This window comes from Amphiura filiformis, chromosome 5, assembly GCF_039555335.1.
Source record: "Amphiura filiformis chromosome 5, Afil_fr2py, whole genome shotgun sequence".
In the NCBI taxonomy this organism is placed as follows: Eukaryota; Metazoa; Echinodermata; class Ophiuroidea; order Amphilepidida; family Amphiuridae; genus Amphiura; species Amphiura filiformis.
In genome coordinates, this window is record NC_092632.1 from 75,653,616 (window position 1) to 75,675,702 (window position 22,087).

At 36.7% G+C, this 22,087-nt stretch overlaps 1 protein-coding gene across 1 annotated transcript; it reads right to left on the reverse strand.

Moving 5' to 3' along the window:
- Positions 1 to 11,936: 11,936 nt before the first annotated feature.
- LOC140153724 (uncharacterized) lies at positions 11,937 to 19,811 on the reverse strand. Its single transcript, XM_072176553.1, has 3 exons — positions 19,715 to 19,811; positions 16,752 to 16,931; positions 11,937 to 15,124 (listed from the first exon to the last, which is right to left on the reverse strand). The coding sequence occupies exons 2-3, from the start codon at positions 16,831 to 16,833 to the stop codon at positions 13,698 to 13,700; spliced, it is 1,509 nt and encodes a 502-aa protein (XP_072032654.1). The 5' UTR covers positions 16,834 to 16,931; positions 19,715 to 19,811; the 3' UTR covers positions 11,937 to 13,697.
- Positions 19,812 to 22,087: the final 2,276 nt, after the last annotated feature.

Below are 22,087 nucleotides of genomic sequence, written 5' to 3' on the forward strand. Positions count from 1 at the left end.
CTCTTAGTTGTTGATATGCATTACCACAGTGTCAACACCCTGTATTATAAATATCTTTTTCATATCTCCATACTCCGTTGGTGAAATCAATATTCTATTGTTGACATAGATCAAGAAAGTTTACATATGCATTGTGAAATACACGTGTGATCGAATATTCAATACAAGCACCTGGATTTTAGGTGAATTTGTGTTCCTTTATATAATTGTAATTCTCAAAATTAAATATATCACAATTTTAACTTTACGCCAAAAATGCAGTAAAAATGTATCCAGAGCCAACAGCAATGGTCGCTAAATTAGTGTATTGCATTTCAAGTTAGTGTATTGGAAACAAAACCTGGGGTTTACCTCAAAACAAATCAAATTTCCTTGTAATAGCAACACCATATGGGATACTAGAGCATGCGCAAATCGTAATAATTTGTAGAATAGAACTTGGTGGTATCTCACATGATAGTCGTACTATGCTTAGCCTGAGTCGCTCGGCCTATCTCGAACAAAATCGCCATGCGTAGCTAATATATCTATCGAAAAACGAGAGGATTCGCCGTACTATCACGGCAATTTTTGACACGAAGATATAGGGATGATGACGCTGTGTACCGTATATCTATTATCTGTTCCAACTTCGATAATACTTGCCAGTGTTACTTTCAAAGAGGTTTCATACTTGCTGCTCTGACAATGATTTTGCTCCACTGGGCAGTCGCACCCAAAATGCTATCGGTGACCAGCGGCAAGCCGATATATCGATCACTACGGCTTAGCCCAAGCGACAGCATCGCCATGATCACTAAGAGTTTAATTCAAGTCAACTCAGAGCGGTGCCCATCTACCGTATGAGAACAAAATACGATTTTGGAGCAGTGCCGAGTGGCAATATTGGCTTTCATAGTCATGCCGCTCAGTGGCGTGCTGCTCCGCTTGCAGAAAAGTGCAAGCAGCATGATGAAGGGTCACGCCACTCAGCGGCAGAAAGTACGAAACCAGCATTAGAGTGGTTTGATGAGACGGGTTCTCTGTTAAATTCCTGACAAATCAGTGCTGTACTGCTTACGTTTATTTGCTCCATTCCATTTCACCACAAACCACCTCGACAGTGAATGAAATGGAACCTACATGCGTATGTAAACACGGTCATGCTCAACTCCCAAATGCAGAATTGGAATCGACTGAAAGTTTAGGAATAAGCTTTTTTATTGTGGAAATCTAAAACATGCCAGCCTGAGCCACATTTTCAGCAAATATTTGGATACTTTCTGTGCAAGAAGTGTGCCCATGTCATAATTTGGAATCGCTTTGATGTTTGAGGAACATGCATGCAAAATAGGTCGAGCCATTTTGTCATATTAATAATATTGCACTATTTTGTAGAGCTCATGTATGGCTTAAATCGCAACACTTTTATCTCATCCTTTGGTAAGGTAGTCTTACTGATTATAACACCTACTTTGCAAAAGAGTGTATGCAATAAACCAACCAGAATGGCAGCCATGTTGGGGACAGTTTTAAGATGACAGAGGGACAAGGTCTCTAGTTTGATTCCACAACCATTCATACCAGTTTTATTGTAGTATCATGCAAATTGCCCCATATCTTACAGGCTCCTTACAGAGGCCAGAATTTTATTTAAATGAGGATGACTGTCATGAGTGTATTGAATACACTCCATATAGAGGTTCCTGGATCAATTTTATCTCAAAAAGAAGTGGAAGATTTTTTTTACCAGTCTTATGTTCATGATAGATACGAACTAAAGTGGCATAGCCTGCAAATTGCCACCCCCCCCCCCCAAAATATTGGTACGGCAAAGAGTAAAGTTTTAAAGGTCGAAAAATTGACGAATGGGGATGGAAATTTGGTTTTGCCCCCTCACACGAAAAGCTGGCTACACTGCTGTACAAACTCATAATATTATTTCTTTCAACATCACTTTTGGACATCGTTTCGGTTCTTAGTCCTTGATATTTAAGAATACACAGAATGTAAAGAACACAAAGCAAGCATTAATCAGTACATCATACATGTAGTATAAATATTTCATATTTATTAAATTATTATTTCATCACAAATACATTCATACATTGATGTTGACAATATTTGCAAATTATTAATTCAGAATGACATGCACATATAAACACATCAAAAGAAATAAGTCCCCCTCTGGACATGTCGTCATAACATTGTAAGGTTTCATTTTGTACAAATAAAACTAATTTTGAAATAATTATATGACTGTTTACTAAGTGCTGTGTGAAAATGAGAGATTTCCGTGACTTCAGGGCTGAATGAGCCTAAATTGAAGGCAAAAACTGCCCTTTTTAAAAGTCACAAAGTAGGCCTATGCTTGTCACAAAAGTTGATTCATGGCTTGTTACTAATGGAAAACCCATGTGTTTGAGTGCAGTTTAAAATCCTCACCAAGTGAACATTTACTGTAATGTGTATCGATTCTTGATCATTCAGCCATGCAAATCCCCTTGGTGCAAAGTTCAGCACAGTGAGTTGCAAGATGGCCAGTTCCATTCCTTGTCCCAATACGCCTTGCAGTTAACAAGCATAGGCCTACTTGGTGACTTTTGGAAAGGGCAGTTTTTGTCTTCAATTTGGGTTCATTCAGCCATGAAGTCATGGACATCTTTCATTTTCACAAAACACTTAGTAAACAATCATATAATTATTTCTAAGTAAGTTTTATTGGTGCAAAGTTTTACTTTACGATGTTATGACGAAATTTTCAGAGGGGGACTTATTTCTTTTGATGTGTTTATGACCTGCTACCACAAAATGAGAATGAAGTCGTAAGTTGGTACATGTAGTTTCAGGACAATGGCAGCTGATGTTCTTTATTTGCTGCGCACCTATGCAAACCAGCAGTATGCCCTTTGTGAATGGCCCATATTGTGTCCCAATCACAAAGGACATACAGACATACTATTGGCTTGAACAGGTGCATGTGTGTGTAAAACAAAGAACACCAACGGCAGTAGCCAGGGTGTCTCGAAACTACCAACTTGCGACTTAACGGTCATTTTGTGGTAGCAGGTCACATATTACTGTACAGCAGGATATTTAAGCATTTTTTGTTGTTGTGATTTTGTGGATAAATAAATACATTCAACATTTACAGGGCAAGAATATTTTTAAAATTTGTGGTTCTGAATATAACAACTGCTTAATGCCAAAAATAGGCAAATGCAATAGCTGCCCTGTGAACATTTGGCAATATTAACCTCATCTACACATGGCAGCTATTGCACTTGCCCACTTCTGGCACTGAGCAGTCGATAAGGGTGAAAATAAAAACCCATGAAAATTTTCCACTATACAGTATTGCTTTCTATTGTGAAAGTGATGTCGAAAAATTGAATATTCCAAATATACAGTAAGCCAAAGAATTAAGGTACCAGTTGTGTTCGCCCCTGTATATCCTAAATAAAGACACATATGTCAAAACAAGCAGCCAATACCTGTACTCTTTAGCTCTGATTTAAGACCTAATTTGTTGAAATTGGTTGAGAATTAAAGAAATGGTGATCTAAAACCTAATGAAGAAACGAAATCAAAAGTTGCACTTTTGTGTTCTAATCAATGAAAGCAAAACACTAGTTTTAATGTGCTAAAATCAATGAAAGCACGGCGCTAGTTCTCTTGCTCGTGAATGCTTTGTGTACAAATCAATAGGGCATGGAATGGAGCAAACTGCAACTTTTAAATTGCCATCTTCCTTGGCTTTTTGGATCGCAGTGTCTTTATTTCTAAAACAATTTCAACGAATAAGGTCTTAAATTCAAGCTAAAAGATGCAGCTATTGGCTGCTGGTTCCAATTATGATATATCTGTCTTTGTTTAGGATGTACAGTGGGTGAACATAACTGGTACCTTAATTTTTTTTTTTTTTTTACTTGTCTTTTACATGTACATCGATCAAAAGCAACGAAAATTCACTTTTTTTTACAGCATCCAAGTATTATGCAGTTTTGCACACCTGTTGCAGTACTGGTGATACAGCAAACCATGAACACAATATTTGTGATGCAGATGTCAATTCATACACACACATTACATGCAACCATTCAATTTCTTTCATGTGAAACCAAAGATATTATAGAGTGTATGCAATAAACCAACCGGAACTGTATAACAATTGAAATGGCAGCCATGCTGGAGGACAGTTCTAAGATAACTTAAGATGACAGAGGGACAGGTCTCGAGATCGATTCCACAACCAATCATACCTTTCACACGTTTTTGTTGTATTATCATGCGAATTTTCCTGTGGTACCTTATGGAGGACAGAATTTTATTTAAATGAGGATGACTCCGTTTAATATGAGTGACGTCGTATTGCATACCCTCTATACTCAAATATTACTGAATCAAAATCGCACCATAGAGCTAACTGTATGAGTTTGACAAACTAGAATATCTTATTTGTATAAAAACATTGCTCTTCTTTCATGCAAAGTTTTTTTGTCAGTCCAAATTCATACGTTTTTATTCATTTTTAGCCTGTTTGAGGCTTTTTGGCCAGCATTCACATGCTTTTTCAGGTTTCAGTTTTTTTGAGAGGAACTGAGTGGCATCTCTGATTGCTTGAGTTGTTTTTTGAGTTGTGTTATTTAAAAGTGTTGACAAAACATTAACACTTAAAAGTGTTGATAAACACCTAAAAGTGTTGACAAACACTTAAAAGTGTTGACAAACACTTAAAAGTGTTGACAAACATTTAAGTGTTGACAAACACATAAAAGTGTTAACAAAATATTAAACATTTTACATTGACATTCTTAAAATGTTTCTGAAGTGTTTTCCTACAAAACAATTTCACGATCATTATAATCTGACATTTGATGTTATTTTAAAAACATTTTGACCAAAATCCATAAAATGTTTAGAATTGTTTTTGTGTGTATGGGTATGTCTCAAGGAGGGCAAATATTGTACCTCCAGCGTTTACGGCAAGAGCCCCAAAATCAAATGATAATTTGCATCTTTCAGTTTGAGTGTTACAAAATTTTGCGCACTCAGTGTTTTGGGTGCATCTTTGGCACAGCACAAGGCAGTGCACATTTTTGGCATAGAACAGTATGCAAATTAAAGTTTGTGGGGAGCATAGCAAAATTATCCGAAAGTACACTACATGTATAAGCCCTCCATGAGTGACACATAAACATGGCGGAGATGGTACTCTTTGGTACCGTTTGGCCCCCAGAAATTCTGAAATGGCCCCTGGTTCCATCTCAATTTTACTTGACCAGGGTACCCTAGGGTACACATCTTTCATGCAACTGGCCACCTGGATAGTGAACCAAATATTTCTAATTCAAACCAACTAGTGCTTATATTTTTAAAACTCATCCAGCATATCTTTATTTTTATTGGCCCCTTGGAGATTGGAAATAACCTCTGGTTCCTAGTTAAATTTGTTGAACCAGGGGCCACGTTCATCTAAAGTGGCCCCTGGTTCACTCCAAATCTTGGTGAACCAGGGGCCACTTTTTTGCCTTTTTGCCAAGTTCATCTAAAGTGGCCTCTGGTTCACTCCAAATCTTGGTGAACCAGGGGCCACTTTTTTTTTTTTTTTTTACGTTCAACTAAAGTGGCCCCTGGTTCACTCCAAATCTTGGTGAACCAGGGGCCACTTTTTTGCCTTTTTGCCAAGTTCATCTAAAGTGGCCTCTGGTTCACTCCAAATCTTGGTGAACCAAGGGCCACTTTTTTGCCTTTTTGCCACGTTCATCTAAAGTGGCCCCTGGTTCACTCCAAATCTTGGTGAACCAAGGGCCACTTTTTTGCCTTTTTGCCACGTTCATCTAAAGTGGCCCCTGGTTCACTCCAAATCTTGGTGAACCAAGGGCCACTTTTTTGCCTTTTTGCCACGTTCATCTAAAGTGGCCCCTGGTTCACTCCAAATCTTGGTGAACCAAGGGCCACTTTTTTGCCTTTTTGCCACGTTCATCTAAAGTGGCCCCTGGTTCACTCCAAATCTTGGTGAACCAGGGGCCACTTTTTTTGCTACGTTCATCTAAAGTGGCCCCTGGTTCACTCCAAATCTTGGTGAACCAGGGGCCACTTTTTTGGCCACTTTTCAAAAGTGGCCCCTGGTTCACTCCAAATCTTGGTGAACCAGGGGCCACTTTTTGCCTTTTTGCCACGTTCATCTAAAGTGGCCCCTGGTTCACTCCAAATCTTGGTGAACCAGGGGCCACTTTTTTGCCTTTTTGCCATGTTCATCTAAAGTGGCCCCTGGTTCACTCCAAATCTTGGTGAACCAGGGGCCACTTTTTTTCTTAATGGTCCGGCGACCCCCGAGAGCCACATTCTTCCCCCACACGCTTCGTTAACCAGGGGCCACTTTTTTGCCTTTTTGCCACGTTCATCTAAAGTGGCCCCTGGTTCACTCCAAATCTTGGTGAACCAGGGGCCACTTTTTTGCCTTTTTGCCACATTCATCTAAAGTGGCCCCTGGTTCACTCCAAATCTTGGTGAACCAGGGGCCACTTTTTTGCCTTTTTGCCACGTTCATCTAAAGTGGCCCCTGGTTCACTCCAAATCTTGGTGAACCAGGGGCCACTTTTTTGGTCTTATTTTCACCCCTGTTGCAGAGTAATATTCAAAATTTCAGTGATATCATCATTCATGATACTGGAATACATTTCTCAAAAACTGGCCCGACATTATATGTCTACAACATATTCTCTAAATGGGAAAAATAAATAAACAAAAATAAACCATTTGACAATGAGGAGTACACTATTATATATAGTACAAAGTAAGTACATGTAAATACAGAAAACGTTACATTTCGTTGCTTTCAATATGATATCGTTCTTCAAGAAGTACTAAAAGAAATATATATATTTGTTCTCGTTGCTTTGTCTTAACCATTGCATAACCCCTAGTTTAAACAATATTTGAAATAATCAATGCCAGTCATTGAGCCATTCCAAAAATTGTGTTCCACCCTCTGTAAAATTTCTGTAAAAGGTTTAAAATTCCAGGAATTTCCCCCATTGACTGAAAATCTAAATTTTTAAAATGCAATTAAAAAGGGAAAATGTCCAGCAATTGAAATGGTTTTTTCTTCTCAATTAAAAATCAAAAAGCCTGAATTTGATTTTTGAGAATTCCATGATTTTTTTATGTGTACCAAATTTCCAAGCTCGCAAGTGGAATTCCACTTGTTTTTTTCATTTTTTTTTGGTGAAATATTTTTTATTTCTTTTTTTAAGCTGTCCATCTTTTTGCAGGCAATCAAGACAGAGCAGCTGGTAAATAATACTGACCATTGGCAAATTTATACATCACACTATTATATACACAAAACATTTTAACATACACAAGATTTACATCTGATTTGCACACATAATTAGCACTATTTTATGGGCTATGTTGCTCTATATAATTATAGTATACTATCTAGAGAAGGAGCAAAGTTGACACACACCAAGTCTGTAACGGCTACAGACAGTAGCGAAGATTATAATGTTATATAACATTATTTTTTATATAATATTATTTTTGTTTCTTAAATTTCATGATGAAGATATGATATGGTGTTACCTAAATGGATGTGGAAATTAAAACTACACATTATAAAATCAGTGTCAAATTAAAATAGAATCTCATTTTTCCAACATTTAAAAGTTATTTGAAATAATCAAATCTGCATTAAAATTATTTTTTCAAAAATTCTAAGTAAATAATAAAAAAATGAAAAATTATTTTTACAAAGTACCGCATCATCTAGAACATAAATTGAATAAAATAGAACAACTGCCACTCGGAACAAAAATGGGTTAACATTTTACAATCTCGGAAGAAAATGCAAGTTCTGTGGGCAAATAATATATAGCACTACACACCATTATGCTAGACACTTTTTTGTACATATATATGTACATTTAAATAGCAAGGAAAAAAATAAATTATTCTTATTTTTGGCAATTTGTAAAACGGACATTGATTAAAAGTTTTAAAAATAATAAATACATGATGAAATCAAGCAAAATGGGTTGGACATAACAAATCTTACATGTAAATACAGCAGGCTATGATTGTCAGCAAAACTTCATTAGGAAGTTTAATTTGATAAGGTAAATTAAACCAAGTTTTCTTTATTTGTGTGGCCTGTAACATAGACACAAATATTAACCCTGGAGTTTGCTCAAAGGTTCCCCTACATGAATGTGTTGCCTGCCCTGCCAGCTGAAGGGGGAGGTACCCAGCCGCAAGGGTTGTGCATCATTCAGATCAGTAATACTTAAATGTGAAAAAACAAAACAATGATTCTGCTTGCAGAGACACATTTTGCTTGATCACTCACACATAGTATTGCAATACATTTATATTAAGTACAACATAAGGACACACTTTCTTACCCTGTTTCTGTACCAAATACAGTCCAACCTCTTTTATCCGGCCATGATGGGACCAAGCATTGTCCGGATAAGTGGAAAATCCGGATGAGTGAATTACATGTAATTCTGCATTGAAAGTTCCCAGGACTGAAATTGTTACAACAAAAGATGGCATTCTAAGCATTCAGAGCATGGAATTAAGGTGTTAAATCATCAAAAACATGTTTTCCTGTGAAGATTTCACAGCCGGATAACAGAGAGATCCATATAAAAGAGGTCCGGATAAGAGAGGTTGGACTGTACACCCTGTTTATCTCAAACCAATTAAACAATGGGGAAAGTTAGGGTTCACACATGACTGTAGTAATTTCAAATCCCATAGAACCATGAGTTTCAAATATACTTCTATTGCTAATATGTTAAGTGATGTTAGAGAGAAGAGTAACATTTGCTGTAAAGACAGAAGGTATGACTATGAATAGCAATGTTAAATCACAGAAGCTGTAACTATGGTAACGATATGGTTTGCCTTAGCATTACAATAAAATACATATACAATGCAAGTTGTCAGTTTTGTCACCAACAATCACTGTATTCTATAAAATATATAATCATGATTATATTTGTATCAAAAAGTTGGAATTAATAATCAAATAAAAATTGTAATAAATGAAAACTCCATTCATGTCTACTGTAAAGCATCAAATATTCACATGCATGAAAATTTTGCAAGTGTAGTTGATTTGGAATTTTTAAAGCACAATTCTTTTTTCTATAGACCTTTCAGGAAATGTACAAATTCACACAAATTTTTTGTTACAGAAACATGGATCCTCTCTAAGATTATTTAGCCATTAGTATAGCAGTAAATCCATCTTTTCTACAGGAGCACCATCGGGAAATTTAACCCAATTTTAAAGTTTTTTCACTGACAATTCACCTTCAATAAACACCCCCCTTTTGGAAAAATGCAACACCCCCGGGGCGTTTATTACAAACAATACGGTATGTGACCCGTTCTGACAAAACCACAAACAAGGCTGACACATTTTAAACATTTCATTATTTGAATAAAAATTTAAGCATGGGACAATAAGCTTCAAAATGATACCAAAAATTATATACATGTACATAGCACGGGACATAGCATCAATACTTTTCAAGATATGAATAATTTTATAAATGATACCTTGATATTTTTGCCAGACTGCTAATCTGTGTAATGGGCCAATGGGCTAATTAGTTTCCTGCCCTACACAGGATTGAATAGGGATTATCATAGTTCAACTGTCAATTATTGATTAAATAATCCTTTTTTTTAATAAGTACTTTCAAGGATATGAAAGTCCACTCAGTCCTAAGGTCAAATACCATGAAATTAAGAATTCCAAAATTTCATTTTTTATGGGAATGTCATCTTTAAAGGCCTATAACTCAAAAATATGCCATGACCGGGGCCATGACTTGTTGCAGGTTTTGTTGGAGCTGGTCACATATATGTTACCATCAAAGAGATTATACCCAAAGAGTACCAACTCAAAATTGCACCATGCATAATTATAAGCAATAGTAATTCCACATCTTGGTTTGTCACATATGGAGAGCAAATTGTGTATACATTTACCAGTAAGAGCCCGGAATCAAATGCTAATGTGCGTCTTTAAGGGGGTACTACACCCCTGTGGTAAATTTGTGACTATTTATGCATTTTTCTCAAAAAATAATAACACACTGGTAACAAAAGTTATGTATATTATTGGGGCAAGGGATCCAATTACTACACTGAAATTTCAGTGACTCAAGACAAGCGGTTCAGTATATATGATAGGAAATGAGGTACATCGTAGCGGTACCTTATTTCTTATCATAAATAACAAACCGCTTGTCTTGGGTCACTGCAATTCCAGTGTAGTAATTGGATTCCTTGCCCCTATAATATACATAACTTTTGTTACCACTGTGTTATTAGTTTTTGAGAAAAATGCAAAAATAGACACAAATTTATCGAGGGGTGTAGTACCCCTTGCTTGAGCATGACAAAGGTTTACACTAAGCGCGCAGTTTTGGCATCCAGAGATATTTTCCCTCCATGATCGAGACAGACAAACATGGCCGAGTCAGTACTCTTTAGTTCTATCTCGTTGTTACTGTACACATGTGTGAGTATATTTTAGTAGCTAAATTTGACACTTTAAGAGAGAGAGACAGAGATGGAGAGAGAGAAAGAGAACATGCATGTCTGTCTGGTTCTCTTGAACATCATGGCACAACACATTATGTAAAATGATCAAGCATTACAATTTGTGAGTGAATTGGATATATTTATAATAATAAGTGTTCCCTGTAAAATTGAACAAAATGCATTGATTGATAATGCCCAGGTCTCAAAAAACATTTAATCATAATGCCCGGTTTCAAAATTACTTTTCAAATTGTGTCACCGAATTGTACCCTACTTTTGAAGTTGACGGGTACACTTACATACCAAAAATATACAATGTCTGCCATACGCACCAAAACATATGTGTAAACACCAGCACAAGCCCCGGGGCACAAGCACCCCAACACACAAGATTGAGAAGCTGGTGTGTAACAATGGATGCACACTAACCGTGACCATCCAGTTCCTGAACAGTGTTATTAGATAAAAAAAACCGGCACATAATTGAGTTATAAATAAAGACCACAGTTGTAAGTGTAGGGTATGGCAAGTACTTTGCACAGTAAAGGAGAGAAACCTGACTTTTCGCCACGAAACCCGGTTTCCAGAGCACTGAGAAACCAGAGTTTTTAAAATTGAGAAACCTTTATTTTGATTTGATAAACCAGATTTAAAAGCCTTTGAATCCAGTGGTAAAGGCGCTATATAAGTGTTGGTTAATGTAAATTAAAAGCCAAGTCTTTGACAAAAACGTTTTTTCAGTCGTAAAAAACCAGGTTATCAAAAACTTGGCTCTTTGATTCCATGCAAAAACCAGGCTTATTAAATCGAGAAACCAGGTTTATCAAATTTTGAAAGGCCAAGTTTTTGAAAAACCTGTTTTTCTTTGGCCAACTTTTTCACAAAAACATGGCTCCTTAAAACGAGAAAATAAGACAAAGTTTCCCATACACTGCTGTGCTGAGTGAAGTAGGTGAATTGTCAAGTTAATATACATGTATGTACAGCCATGTGCTGACACTTACCTAGGTGACTGAAGAAGCACTATTACATTGTAAATTACCGTATTCGTTCCATTAACCGTCCTGGGTGCTTAACAAAGTCATTTTGGGTGAGAGTTTATATTTTTTATATTGTTTACATAATTGCATATACCCCAGTATGTAAAAAATTAGCAAAATATGGATTTTATGTGTTGATGGTTCTGTGTTTGGTACATGTAGTTTGATCCTGTTAAAGGGGGATCCAGTTGACCAGGCAAACTTTCAAGGACAACCCAATTAAGTAGGCTTAAAATATAATCAAGTCAATGTTCACCTCTATACCACCAAACTTTGTACAGCTCCCAACTTAATGTGTTTTCCAGATATTTATAGTGGCCTTACTGATAATGATCCCACACATGAGCGCTTATAGCGACATGGATAATTAATGAAACGAATATGGTACATGCAATCACCAAATGAGCCTAATCTTGATCATTTCTTCTGCTAGATGATGCTACATGCAGGTACAAAGATAAAAGTATTACTTACGATGATATCATTCAAGGTTATAAGCAGTATTATAGTATTTATGTTTCAATTGTATGTGACATGATCTGATACACTCGGACCAAAGCCGGAAATCTTTATAGTTATTATTTTTTCATGGTACATTGGTACATGTACCTAAACTTCCTGGTGCTGGAATCCGAATGTCCCCTGGCATACTTAACTGCAAAGTTAGAAACATTTTATTTGTTCATTTTCTTGTGTTTTTTACTGTTTTTTGAAATTATTGTCAACTTTGGTCTGATTGGGTCAGATTATGTCGCATATGTTTTGCTTCAAAAACACATTTTGTGGCACAACAGTTACATACTATCTATACTGAGGACAATGCACCTGACTCTCACAGCTGGTCAGTAAAATACTTTAAAACAATTAGACCTGAAGGCACAAAACATAATGTGTGAGCTCCTACATAGCCTGTACCAGTGAATTAGGTATCAACATTTGTTCCAAGTTTCAGGTGAGCCTTAACCTTTATTATTTTAAACAGCAATTCTCAGGAATTTAATGAAACAATTTGGAGTTAATTTTTTTATGTAACTTGTAAATCACGTACATGACTGTATTCTCCACGTTTTCTAAGAGATTCTGTGAATTTCTGCCAGATTCTGCAACTTATCAAGATTGTGGTTATTTCTTAACAAAGCTGACTTCTTTTTCAAAGACATTGATGGCATGAATTAGATAATTAGCAGAGTTATACACAAGACAAGTAAAAAAAGTTATGAAGAAAGTATTTACCTAAATGAAGAAGGAGGTAGAGTAGTACATTTCATGGGCAAGATATGTAAGAGTTGATGTAATAAATATAATTGTCAAATTTTAGAGTGTAAATTCCTTACTGGTAGTGGTAAATAAGATTTGGACTTGTAAGTTTAAGAGCCACAACTCCATACATGTATTGAAATATATGGTTAAGATATCTTTTGAGCCAAATCACAGAGAAAAAAGTTATGTAGTTTTTGTAAATTGTGGGGATATAATTATAATACATACCCTGTCAAATTGTTTACAGATATCTGTTAATACTGCCCTTATTCAAACTCCGACAACTAGTAATGAGGCCTTGTCTTTTGAAAACTGTCAGTGCGATTGCACACCATCGCACACCTCAACATTAAACTCACCAACACATTTTGAGGAGTGTGATTTGAACCATGCCCACAGGGACACTATCATGTTAAGGTGGTACAGGTATGTCATGTGTCAAGGGTCCCCTTTTCAGGCTCACCGATAGTTCCGACAGACGGGATCAAGATCTTGTTCTTTAGCCTCACCTTGAATAAAACTCCGATAATTGTAGCTCTTAAGCTTGAATTTGGCATTTCTTAGCTCCATAGCCTACAATTTGGATAAATTTCAATTCTCTAGCCTCTCAGAAGCCACTTATTTTACTCAGTTCCCAAAGTTTTGCAGTCCGGACCTCACCCCCAACCCCAGTTGTGCGGCTGGCCCAGGTACCACACAGGTCTGGAATTTTCAAAAGACAAGGCCTATTAATTTTAAAATACAAAAACCACTTTTTTCTGACTTGGGTGTAATGGCTCGGATTTTATGAAGTTGGCAAATAAACAAACTCTTACTCTGATAAAATATTAAGTAGTGACAATGAGTTACCTATGGATATGCTTCAAATAATACATCTTCAGTAGTGCTGACAGGCGAGTACTTTATCTTACCATTATAAGTTGGTGGTTTCAGTCTTGGTGCTTGTGGGCTGGTCGCTTTAGCCACAAAGATAGACCCAAACACGCAAACAGCCAAAAGACACAAGGCACCAAGGGTAACAAAGAACACGCCGATTGGTGGCAGGAGTAGTTTGCGGCTTGCTGCTTCAGGATGACCCATGTGCCATCTCCAGAAATCGTTGAGATACTTCACGCTGTCGTTGTCGCCGTTTCGGCTCTCCCCGCCGAACAGGTATAGCGTGCCGTTATAAAACCAAGACATTGCGTGTGCACGTGGTGTAGGTACAGTTAAGTGAGACGGTACTGTTTGAAATAAGTACTTCTCCACTTTGGTGTACTTTTTTTGGAACCACTTAATCCAAGTGTTGTTATTTGTTTCTAGTAACCAGATATCGCAAACGTACACTGAAGTTCTGTTGATAAACCTTGGAATATGTCTATGCCCCCCAAATAACCAGAAATTATCATTTTCGTCAACCCAAGATGCTGCCGATATTCTGCACGGTGGCGTGTCTCCCAAAAATTTAACATATGTGTTGTCGTGACTAACAGATGTTTGGTGTGTTTGAGGGGTTAATTTGTAAGGTTTCCACAATAAATTATCCGTCGACATGGTCCACAATTCACATGTCTGATTTGACTTTGTTTCGATTTTGTCATCTGTAACATTGGACAGGAAAATAAGTTCTTTGTCATTTAGCACCCATGTAGGTGAATCTGGCTGAGGCCTCAGTGAAATTGTCAAGTTTGGTTTATCATTAGAATACACAGAAGTTTGTTGCCGAGTCCAGCACCCAGTTGCAAAGTTAAACCGCCACATATCACTAAGTACATTATCATCTGAATCTATACCACCTAAAATCCACAAGGCATCAGATGTGCACCAGTGAAGCATTGCCGCTCTACCTTCTGGATGTTCACTACACTCCCCCCTACCACTATTATAATATCTTCTATGCCAGTATTTATTTATAACATCAAATATCCAAGTATCTGACAATACTTCATTATTACTGTTATATCCCCCAAACAGAACCATCAAATTCTCATCTGACTGTCCACAGGTGACCGCACTATGTCTCGATTCAGGGACATTAGATGAGTTGCCAGATTGAATAAGTTTCCAATTATCACTTAATATATTGTACAGCCACAGCTCATCCAATAGCACTCCATCAGAGCAGACTTTAATAGATGGGCATCCTGATGTGTAACCAGGGTTGCCAGTTATGCCACCATACATCCATGCTAATGCTTTGCCACTGTCCATCCATACAGTGCTCTTGGATCTTGGTCCTGGATAAGTTGATACTTCAGTGGGAGCTGATGATGTTGGTTTGACAAGTTGAGTCCAAACTAAATTAAACAAGGTAAAACAAAATACTAAATCAGTAAATCCTACTTCTTGATTATAATCCAATGATACCAAAAAGATTGATGAAGTCCTAAGACAGAAAATAGTTTTGTTATGGAGGAAGATTTTAAAATGTCAAATTATCTTTCACCTATGCTCTTATAAACCATTCATGATATCAGGGCTGTCAACTCTCACGCATTGGCCGCGAGTCTCACGCATTGGGTCACTTTCTCACGGTCTCACGCCAAGGTAGTATAATCTCACACCTAAGTAGTAAATCTCACACAAAAAGCTGGAAAATGAGTAAAATATCACGCATTGTCATGAATAATTTGTTGCTCCTCCCCCCCCCCCCCCCCCCCCCCGCTTTTCACATTCTTGAATAATCATGGTACAAAATGAACATACATTGGAGTCGGCAAATCCCGGTACGCCTCTGTCTCACGCCAAGCAATTCCAAAAAGTTGACAGCCCTGATGATATTAGCCTGTTTCGAAGTATGGTGTACACAAAAGGAGGGCAGTCTTCAATCTGGGTAAACCCCGGCAAATTCAAAAGACTTTACCTAGAGTACGAAGTTTTCCGTTTTACGCAAAACGGACAAAAATCACGGAATCGGAGGTACAACACGGAAAATGACATTTTGTATGATGTGACAAAAATTGTTAAAATATAATAAGAGAAATAAATGTTAAAAACAATCATGGCTTGTGTGTGTCAATTTTTATGATAAAAATACTGTTTAATAATACTGAAATAAAGGTATTTTACCAAAGCATGAACTCCCTACATTGTATATCCCTCCAAACATGGTAACAGTCGGCCTATTAACGTGAGAATATTCCAATCAGAGCATATTGATTGCGATATTGAACACTTTATTGTGACATTATTATACATTTTAAGCTTAATTCATGAAACACAGATTTACAAATTTTAGAACACGGATTACAACACGGAAAATGGATTTTAGAAAACAGTAAACTTCGGACTCTAATTACCCACTTCGTGCAGCGCTATCCTATTGTGTCTGCCATATCTCGAAAAAGGCTAATTATGACCCACTTCCAGTTTTGTTACAGATGGTTTATAAATAGGACTTCCTTGATCTTTTGGTTTGTTCCCTAAATTACTCTGGACTAGTAAATTTCAAAGTTCAGATCCTCAATATATTACTCCCAATGTGATATAAGTAGAGAAAGAGTTTGTTAACCTAGAAATTTAGAAATACAACAGAGCCACAACATCCAGCTAAAAATGCAAAAAGTCCACAATGTGCTCCTGGTGAGCATGACTAATTTGTGTAGTTAGGAGGTGACAATAAGTAAGTAAATCATGTCAATTGGGGGAAATGGGTACACGTGCCCCCCACCCAAAAATTGAAAAATTTATAAAATCCCATAGGAAACTTGCTGGTGCCCCCCCCCCAGGATGACTCATGCTATGACACTGAAAGGATGGTCTACTGAAAATACCAACACATTTCTGATGAAAGGGAAAGTAGGGATGTGCTGCCACCAATCACAACATCCTCCTTCAAGTCATTTTTCGGCAATTTACCTATGGGATTTTCTAAATTTTCCAATCAATTTTGGGGGGGGGGGGGAGCCCCAATGTCAAACTTACCTGGTACTTTTTCTTCATGGGCAACAATAGTTGAAATGAAGCACTCAAGAATCAGAAGAGACATCAGATTTAGCACCAACATGGTTGTCTGTCTGCTTGTTGATGGTAGATGACATCACACACCTCTCATACCAAGTTCTATATATGCCACCAAACTGAATGGCAATACTAGAACTTCATCTGAAAATTGCAACCATTACAATAAAAATTACATTATACATTGTAATACGGTTTGGGGGCAGGACTGCAAAATTGTACCTCTGATCCGTTATCAGACTTTTAATACCAGGGAAATGTGTGTGACACATGCAAAACTTTGCAGTTGTAATGCTAAAATAGGCCAAAATGGTTACATTATACATCATGGCCAATTTTAGTAGGCCAGAAATTGGCATATCTTTACACAGAGACCTGTGTTAAGAATGTTGACCACAATCCAAAGTAAGTAGTCCACTTGGGAAGCTAACAGAGGGAGTACGGTGAGTCGGTGACTGAAAATATCAGATGTGAAAATCTATCAATTACACACAAATTAATTAATACAAATCAGAGTTTTATGCTTAAATGTAATAGCCTGAGTATGCAAAATGTACAAGTGGACTATGGAGAAGTCTATCCATATCCCTGAGATGATCAGTTTACCAGTTCATCATACAAATGCCAAAATTCACTTGCACCCCCCCCACCTCAACCTGCCAAAAATACTTACTCTCCACTCCTTCTGAGTCTTGCCAAAAATATGCTTGGTCCAAGATAACTAGGTAATCCTTGATTTTAGGGGGGGGGGGTGTTATTAGCTTAATTTGGGCAGAATAAATGGCTATGTGGGCCTAATCTACTGTTGTGATTTATTCCATCAAAATTAGCCTGATAATAGAAACCAGTGATGTAGCGGTAGTCCTCAAGTCCTGGACTTTGCACTTGAGTATTTTAAAGGACTTGGACTTGGCTGTGCAAGATTCAAAGGTCTTGGGCTATGCAATAATTATTTGCCCCCTCCCCCCCCCCACATCTTCAAATGTTGTGTACCAAAAACCATGAACAACTGTTTTCCAGCTATACTAAAGCTTTGTACCTTTAGCATTAAATGGCCCCGCTCACCTTCAAGACCCTGGAATTGGAATAATCTGCCGCAACAACTAGTCGACAGAGAAGAACCTACTCAATTTAAGACAGCATATTTAGCTAATCACAAAAACACAAAATTACAACTTTAAACTCGTGTATACTATTCTCTCGGTCGGGGCCACGTCACATCCATTCATGCATTGGAGTGAAAACAACTTATCGCATATTTTTATTTGCAGAGAGTCGAACCTGGCACAATGGTGTGATAGCTTGTGATACAATGTACACTCCACAGAGTTCAGTGAATGCGAATGTTGTTTTCACTCCAGTGCTAGCCTACATGTATTGTCAGCCGGTTCATCAACTTCATGCCTGGATGTCCGACCGACAGAATTGGCAATAAATATTCATGTATTATCATGATGATGATTATCATTATAGACATTATTGACAAACAATATAGAATAGAACATTCGACGTCAACTTCTCAAAATATTGGGAAAATTTGCTCACCAAACATAATGGGAAAGTACGCAATCCAATTCCCATTCAAACGTGTTTCGAAACTGAAAGTGCATATAATCCCGGCTAATAATTCAGACTTGGTGCCGTACTACATGTGTATTAGGCCGAGTAAAAAAAAATACATGTTTCTCGTCCGCGCCCTCCTCCTTTTTTGAAGATATTTCAAATTTCTTTTTATTTTGTAAACTTTCAGTTATAACTTGTTGATAAAGATGTTTCAGAAGTTGAAACTTGTTTTACAGCTTTGTAAATGCATAAGGCTAAGTAAAAAATAAAACATGTTTCACGTCCGGTTTTCAAAAAAAGGAGGAAGAGGGGCTTTTTATTTTCTATTTTTATCATAAAATACCCACTTAGAGCTGTTTTAGCGTATAGAAAAATGTCTGGAAAAAGGAGGAGGCCCTTTTTTATTTGTTGTTCTGAGAGTTACACCCCCTCTAATGATCACAAAACCTTCCTAAAATGTTTCTTGTATCTTAACAAGGCTATAGAAAGCATCCCAACTTCCTAGACATATTTTTTGAAAAGTTATAACTTAATTTCAAAAAATAAAAATATATTTGAGGAAACCTCAAAAAAGGAAGCGGGAGGGGACGTGAAACATGTTTATTTTTTTATTTGGCCTAATACATAATTTAAGAAGAGTTTTGTGATCACTAGGGGCCTACCTCTCAAAACAATAAAATAAAAGGGCCTCCTCCTTTTCTCAGATATCAATCTGTATGTCGAATACCGGTACCCAAAATATGGTGCCAAATACAGGTATTTAGCGTCGTTTTCCAATAACAAATAGAAAATAAAAAGCCCCTCATCCTCCTAATTTTTAAAAACCCGGACGAGAAACATATTTTAATTTTTACTTCAAATGGCCTTTACGGGAATTACGCTGACTTTCGTGATTCGCCGAGGAGGACAATTCGACCTCCTCGTTTGTTTACAAACAGAGAGGTAGACAAAAGGCCTGTCAAAACTGTTCCGCTTGTCCAAATACTCAAGTATCAAATGGATGGTCCACAATAGTGACAATAAACTGATTTACGCAACATCAATAGGAGATTAAAAACTGTGAAGTAGGACCATGTGCTTCTAATCTAAGTTCTTTTGTCCAATTTGACATCAAGATTTCGAATGGAAACAGTTCATCAGACCCAGAACACGATCATGTCAGAAATTAATATTTTGTTCTGGGTCTGATTATTCGGACTAATTCAGACTAATCACTAAAAATGTGAAAATCGGAATCAACTGAAATTTTGGGAATAAGCTTTTTGTGAATATCTACGGTAGATCCCGGAATATCTACTGAAAAATGTCATAAAAAGAGGATGCTAGGATCACGAAATCCTCCTTAAATAGATGACTGTACCTACCATACTGTAAACCTTTCAATTTTATTCACACCGCCGTATATAAACATGATAAACATGTATGCAAACAGGTACTTGTGACAGGTGTCTTTATCATCCGTCAGCCGATAAACCAAAATAACCTTTGACATCATTCAATCAATTAGCGATTTTCTAGAAACATTTTTCCCTATATTTTATCAATTATTATTTCTTTTAACCTATTAAATAAAAATATATTGCCTATTATTTGACTTTTATATACACTTGTAATACCTCAGAGTTTAAGATTACTTTAATCACATTCAATGTCAGAATTTTGTTTATTGTTAATTGATTGTAGATAATTATTTCCTCATTCGATGGAGTGCAATGTGAGCAAAATTAAGATTTCGTCATCAAATAACGCTCCTGGAGCACTATGCTTTAGGTTTAGGCTTATCGGAGCTTAAATCAGTATTATAGTCCACCTGAAGTATTCTCAAAGATACTCAATAGTATCTTTGGTATTCTCAATATTAAATCCCCTGATTTTAAAAATCAGTACCGGTATACTACAGTATAATAGTATTATTAATATATTAAAAAAAGCAACTCTGTTTAATATTTTTTCTCAGACGCCTTGCCAAAATAATGCATAATTCGAAGTATAGCCTGTCATGGAAAGGTATCTATACAAAAACGATTCTCTTATAAACCATCATGCGCACAGTTCCACCTCGATACACCTGAGCATACCCCCGGGAGCATACATTTTCGTCCAACAGCTCTCAAGCAGGCAGTGATTGTCTCCACTACAGTCTTTGATTACACTACACGGTTGAGTGCTTCGATCGAAGAGCTGTGGAGCTTCTAGCTGAAAAATGGGCCTCTTTGATTGTTTTTTGTCGAAACCTCAAGTATTCCCTTCATCCAATCAGAATTTTTTTTTTTTTTATATCAAACGAAAGCTAACACTTCCCCCCTAAAAACACTTTTCGTCACTAGGTCGACAGATAACGCAACTTAATGTTATAGCAAGGCGAATGTGGTAAACCTGTTAAAAACTTCCTCAAGCACATTTTTTGATCAAAATGTAGGCCCCGGGTTTTAAAAGTCAAAACCTCAAGGTCCGGCCTATGCACAAAAGAGTTAGACCGGGTCTAAAGTTAGACCTGGTCTAAGTGGATTTTAGTTCCATCCTATTTCCTTCCTAAAGTAGCTAGAAAATTCTAAAGATTTAAACATGTTAAATGTAGAGTTCAAAAATAATACAAAATAATCTTAAGCAAATGAAAAGGAAACTCCTTTCTCCTGGGACTAAATTCCACTTAGACCATGTCTAACTTTAGACCCGGTCTAACTCTTTTGTATACGGACCCACGTGTTCCTTTCAATACTTGATGTCTAACTTCGCTCTGTTGACCTACAAACACAACAAATTTGGCTGATTACATTTAGGTGCAAGTTAATTGAGACATGTGCAAATATTACAAATATATGCCAAAAAAATTATGTTTGAAAAAAATTAACCAAGATAAAGATCGTGCATGACATTGGGCTATTCCAGAAAATAGGTGCACACCCCCTATAGAGGAGTAAATTTTCAATCAAAGAAATATCCGGATTTCCAAGTCTGCTTTCAGAAAACCGGATTTCCAGTTGCCAATATTACTGGAAAAAGCTTGGAAATCCAATCAATTGAAGGAAAAATCACGGAAATGTTGAAAATGAGCTCTCAAATTGAGGATTTCTGATTTTAAACTATTTTTCTGCTGGATTTTTTGCCTTTGGGCACTTAAAAGTCCGGATTTCCAACAGTCACGACTGGACAAAAAGTCCGGATATCCGAACTCCTCTATAGGGGGTGTGCCTCTATTTTCTGGAATAGCCCATATGGCTTTAAGGCAAATGAGGCGCTCAATTTTCATTATTTGGCAACATTTCATTTTTTCAATCAATTTTATAGGATATGTAGGCCTAAGTCATATTCATTTAGTGAGAAACCTATGTATCATGACCCCAAAAGTGTTTGGCTATTAAAATACAAAAACTTTGTAAAATTAAAGCAAAACAATAAACTTTTATGATCATGGATCGGATCTGGTAAGTTTTCTGACTTTCACATCATCTCAAACTTTTTTTGAACTCCCTCCTATCTAATAATAACATTCTTTTAGACCTAAAATATAAATATCAAGAATACCATCATGAATGTTGTCTTTGTCCACTGTCTTTGTCTCTCTTTTGTCCCTCTGTGAACCTGTTGCTTTAAAAAGTACTGATTATTATTAAAATATAAATATATTAATGTGATTGTAAATATAAAATAATGTAATTGTTCATGATAATTGTTCATGATCGTTGGGAACTGGTGGTTCTTTATGCATAGGCCTATGTTTTTTTCCCTCCACCAGT

Coding starts and splice junctions, on each gene's coding strand:
- LOC140153724 (XM_072176553.1), bottom strand. CDS start 16,833: ATGTTGGTGCTAAATCTGATGTCTCTTCTGATTCTTGAGTGCTTCATT. Junction 15,125..16,751: donor CCATGAAGAAAAAGTACCAG/GTAAGTTTGACA, acceptor TGTTTAATTTAG/TTTGGACTCAACTTGTCAAA.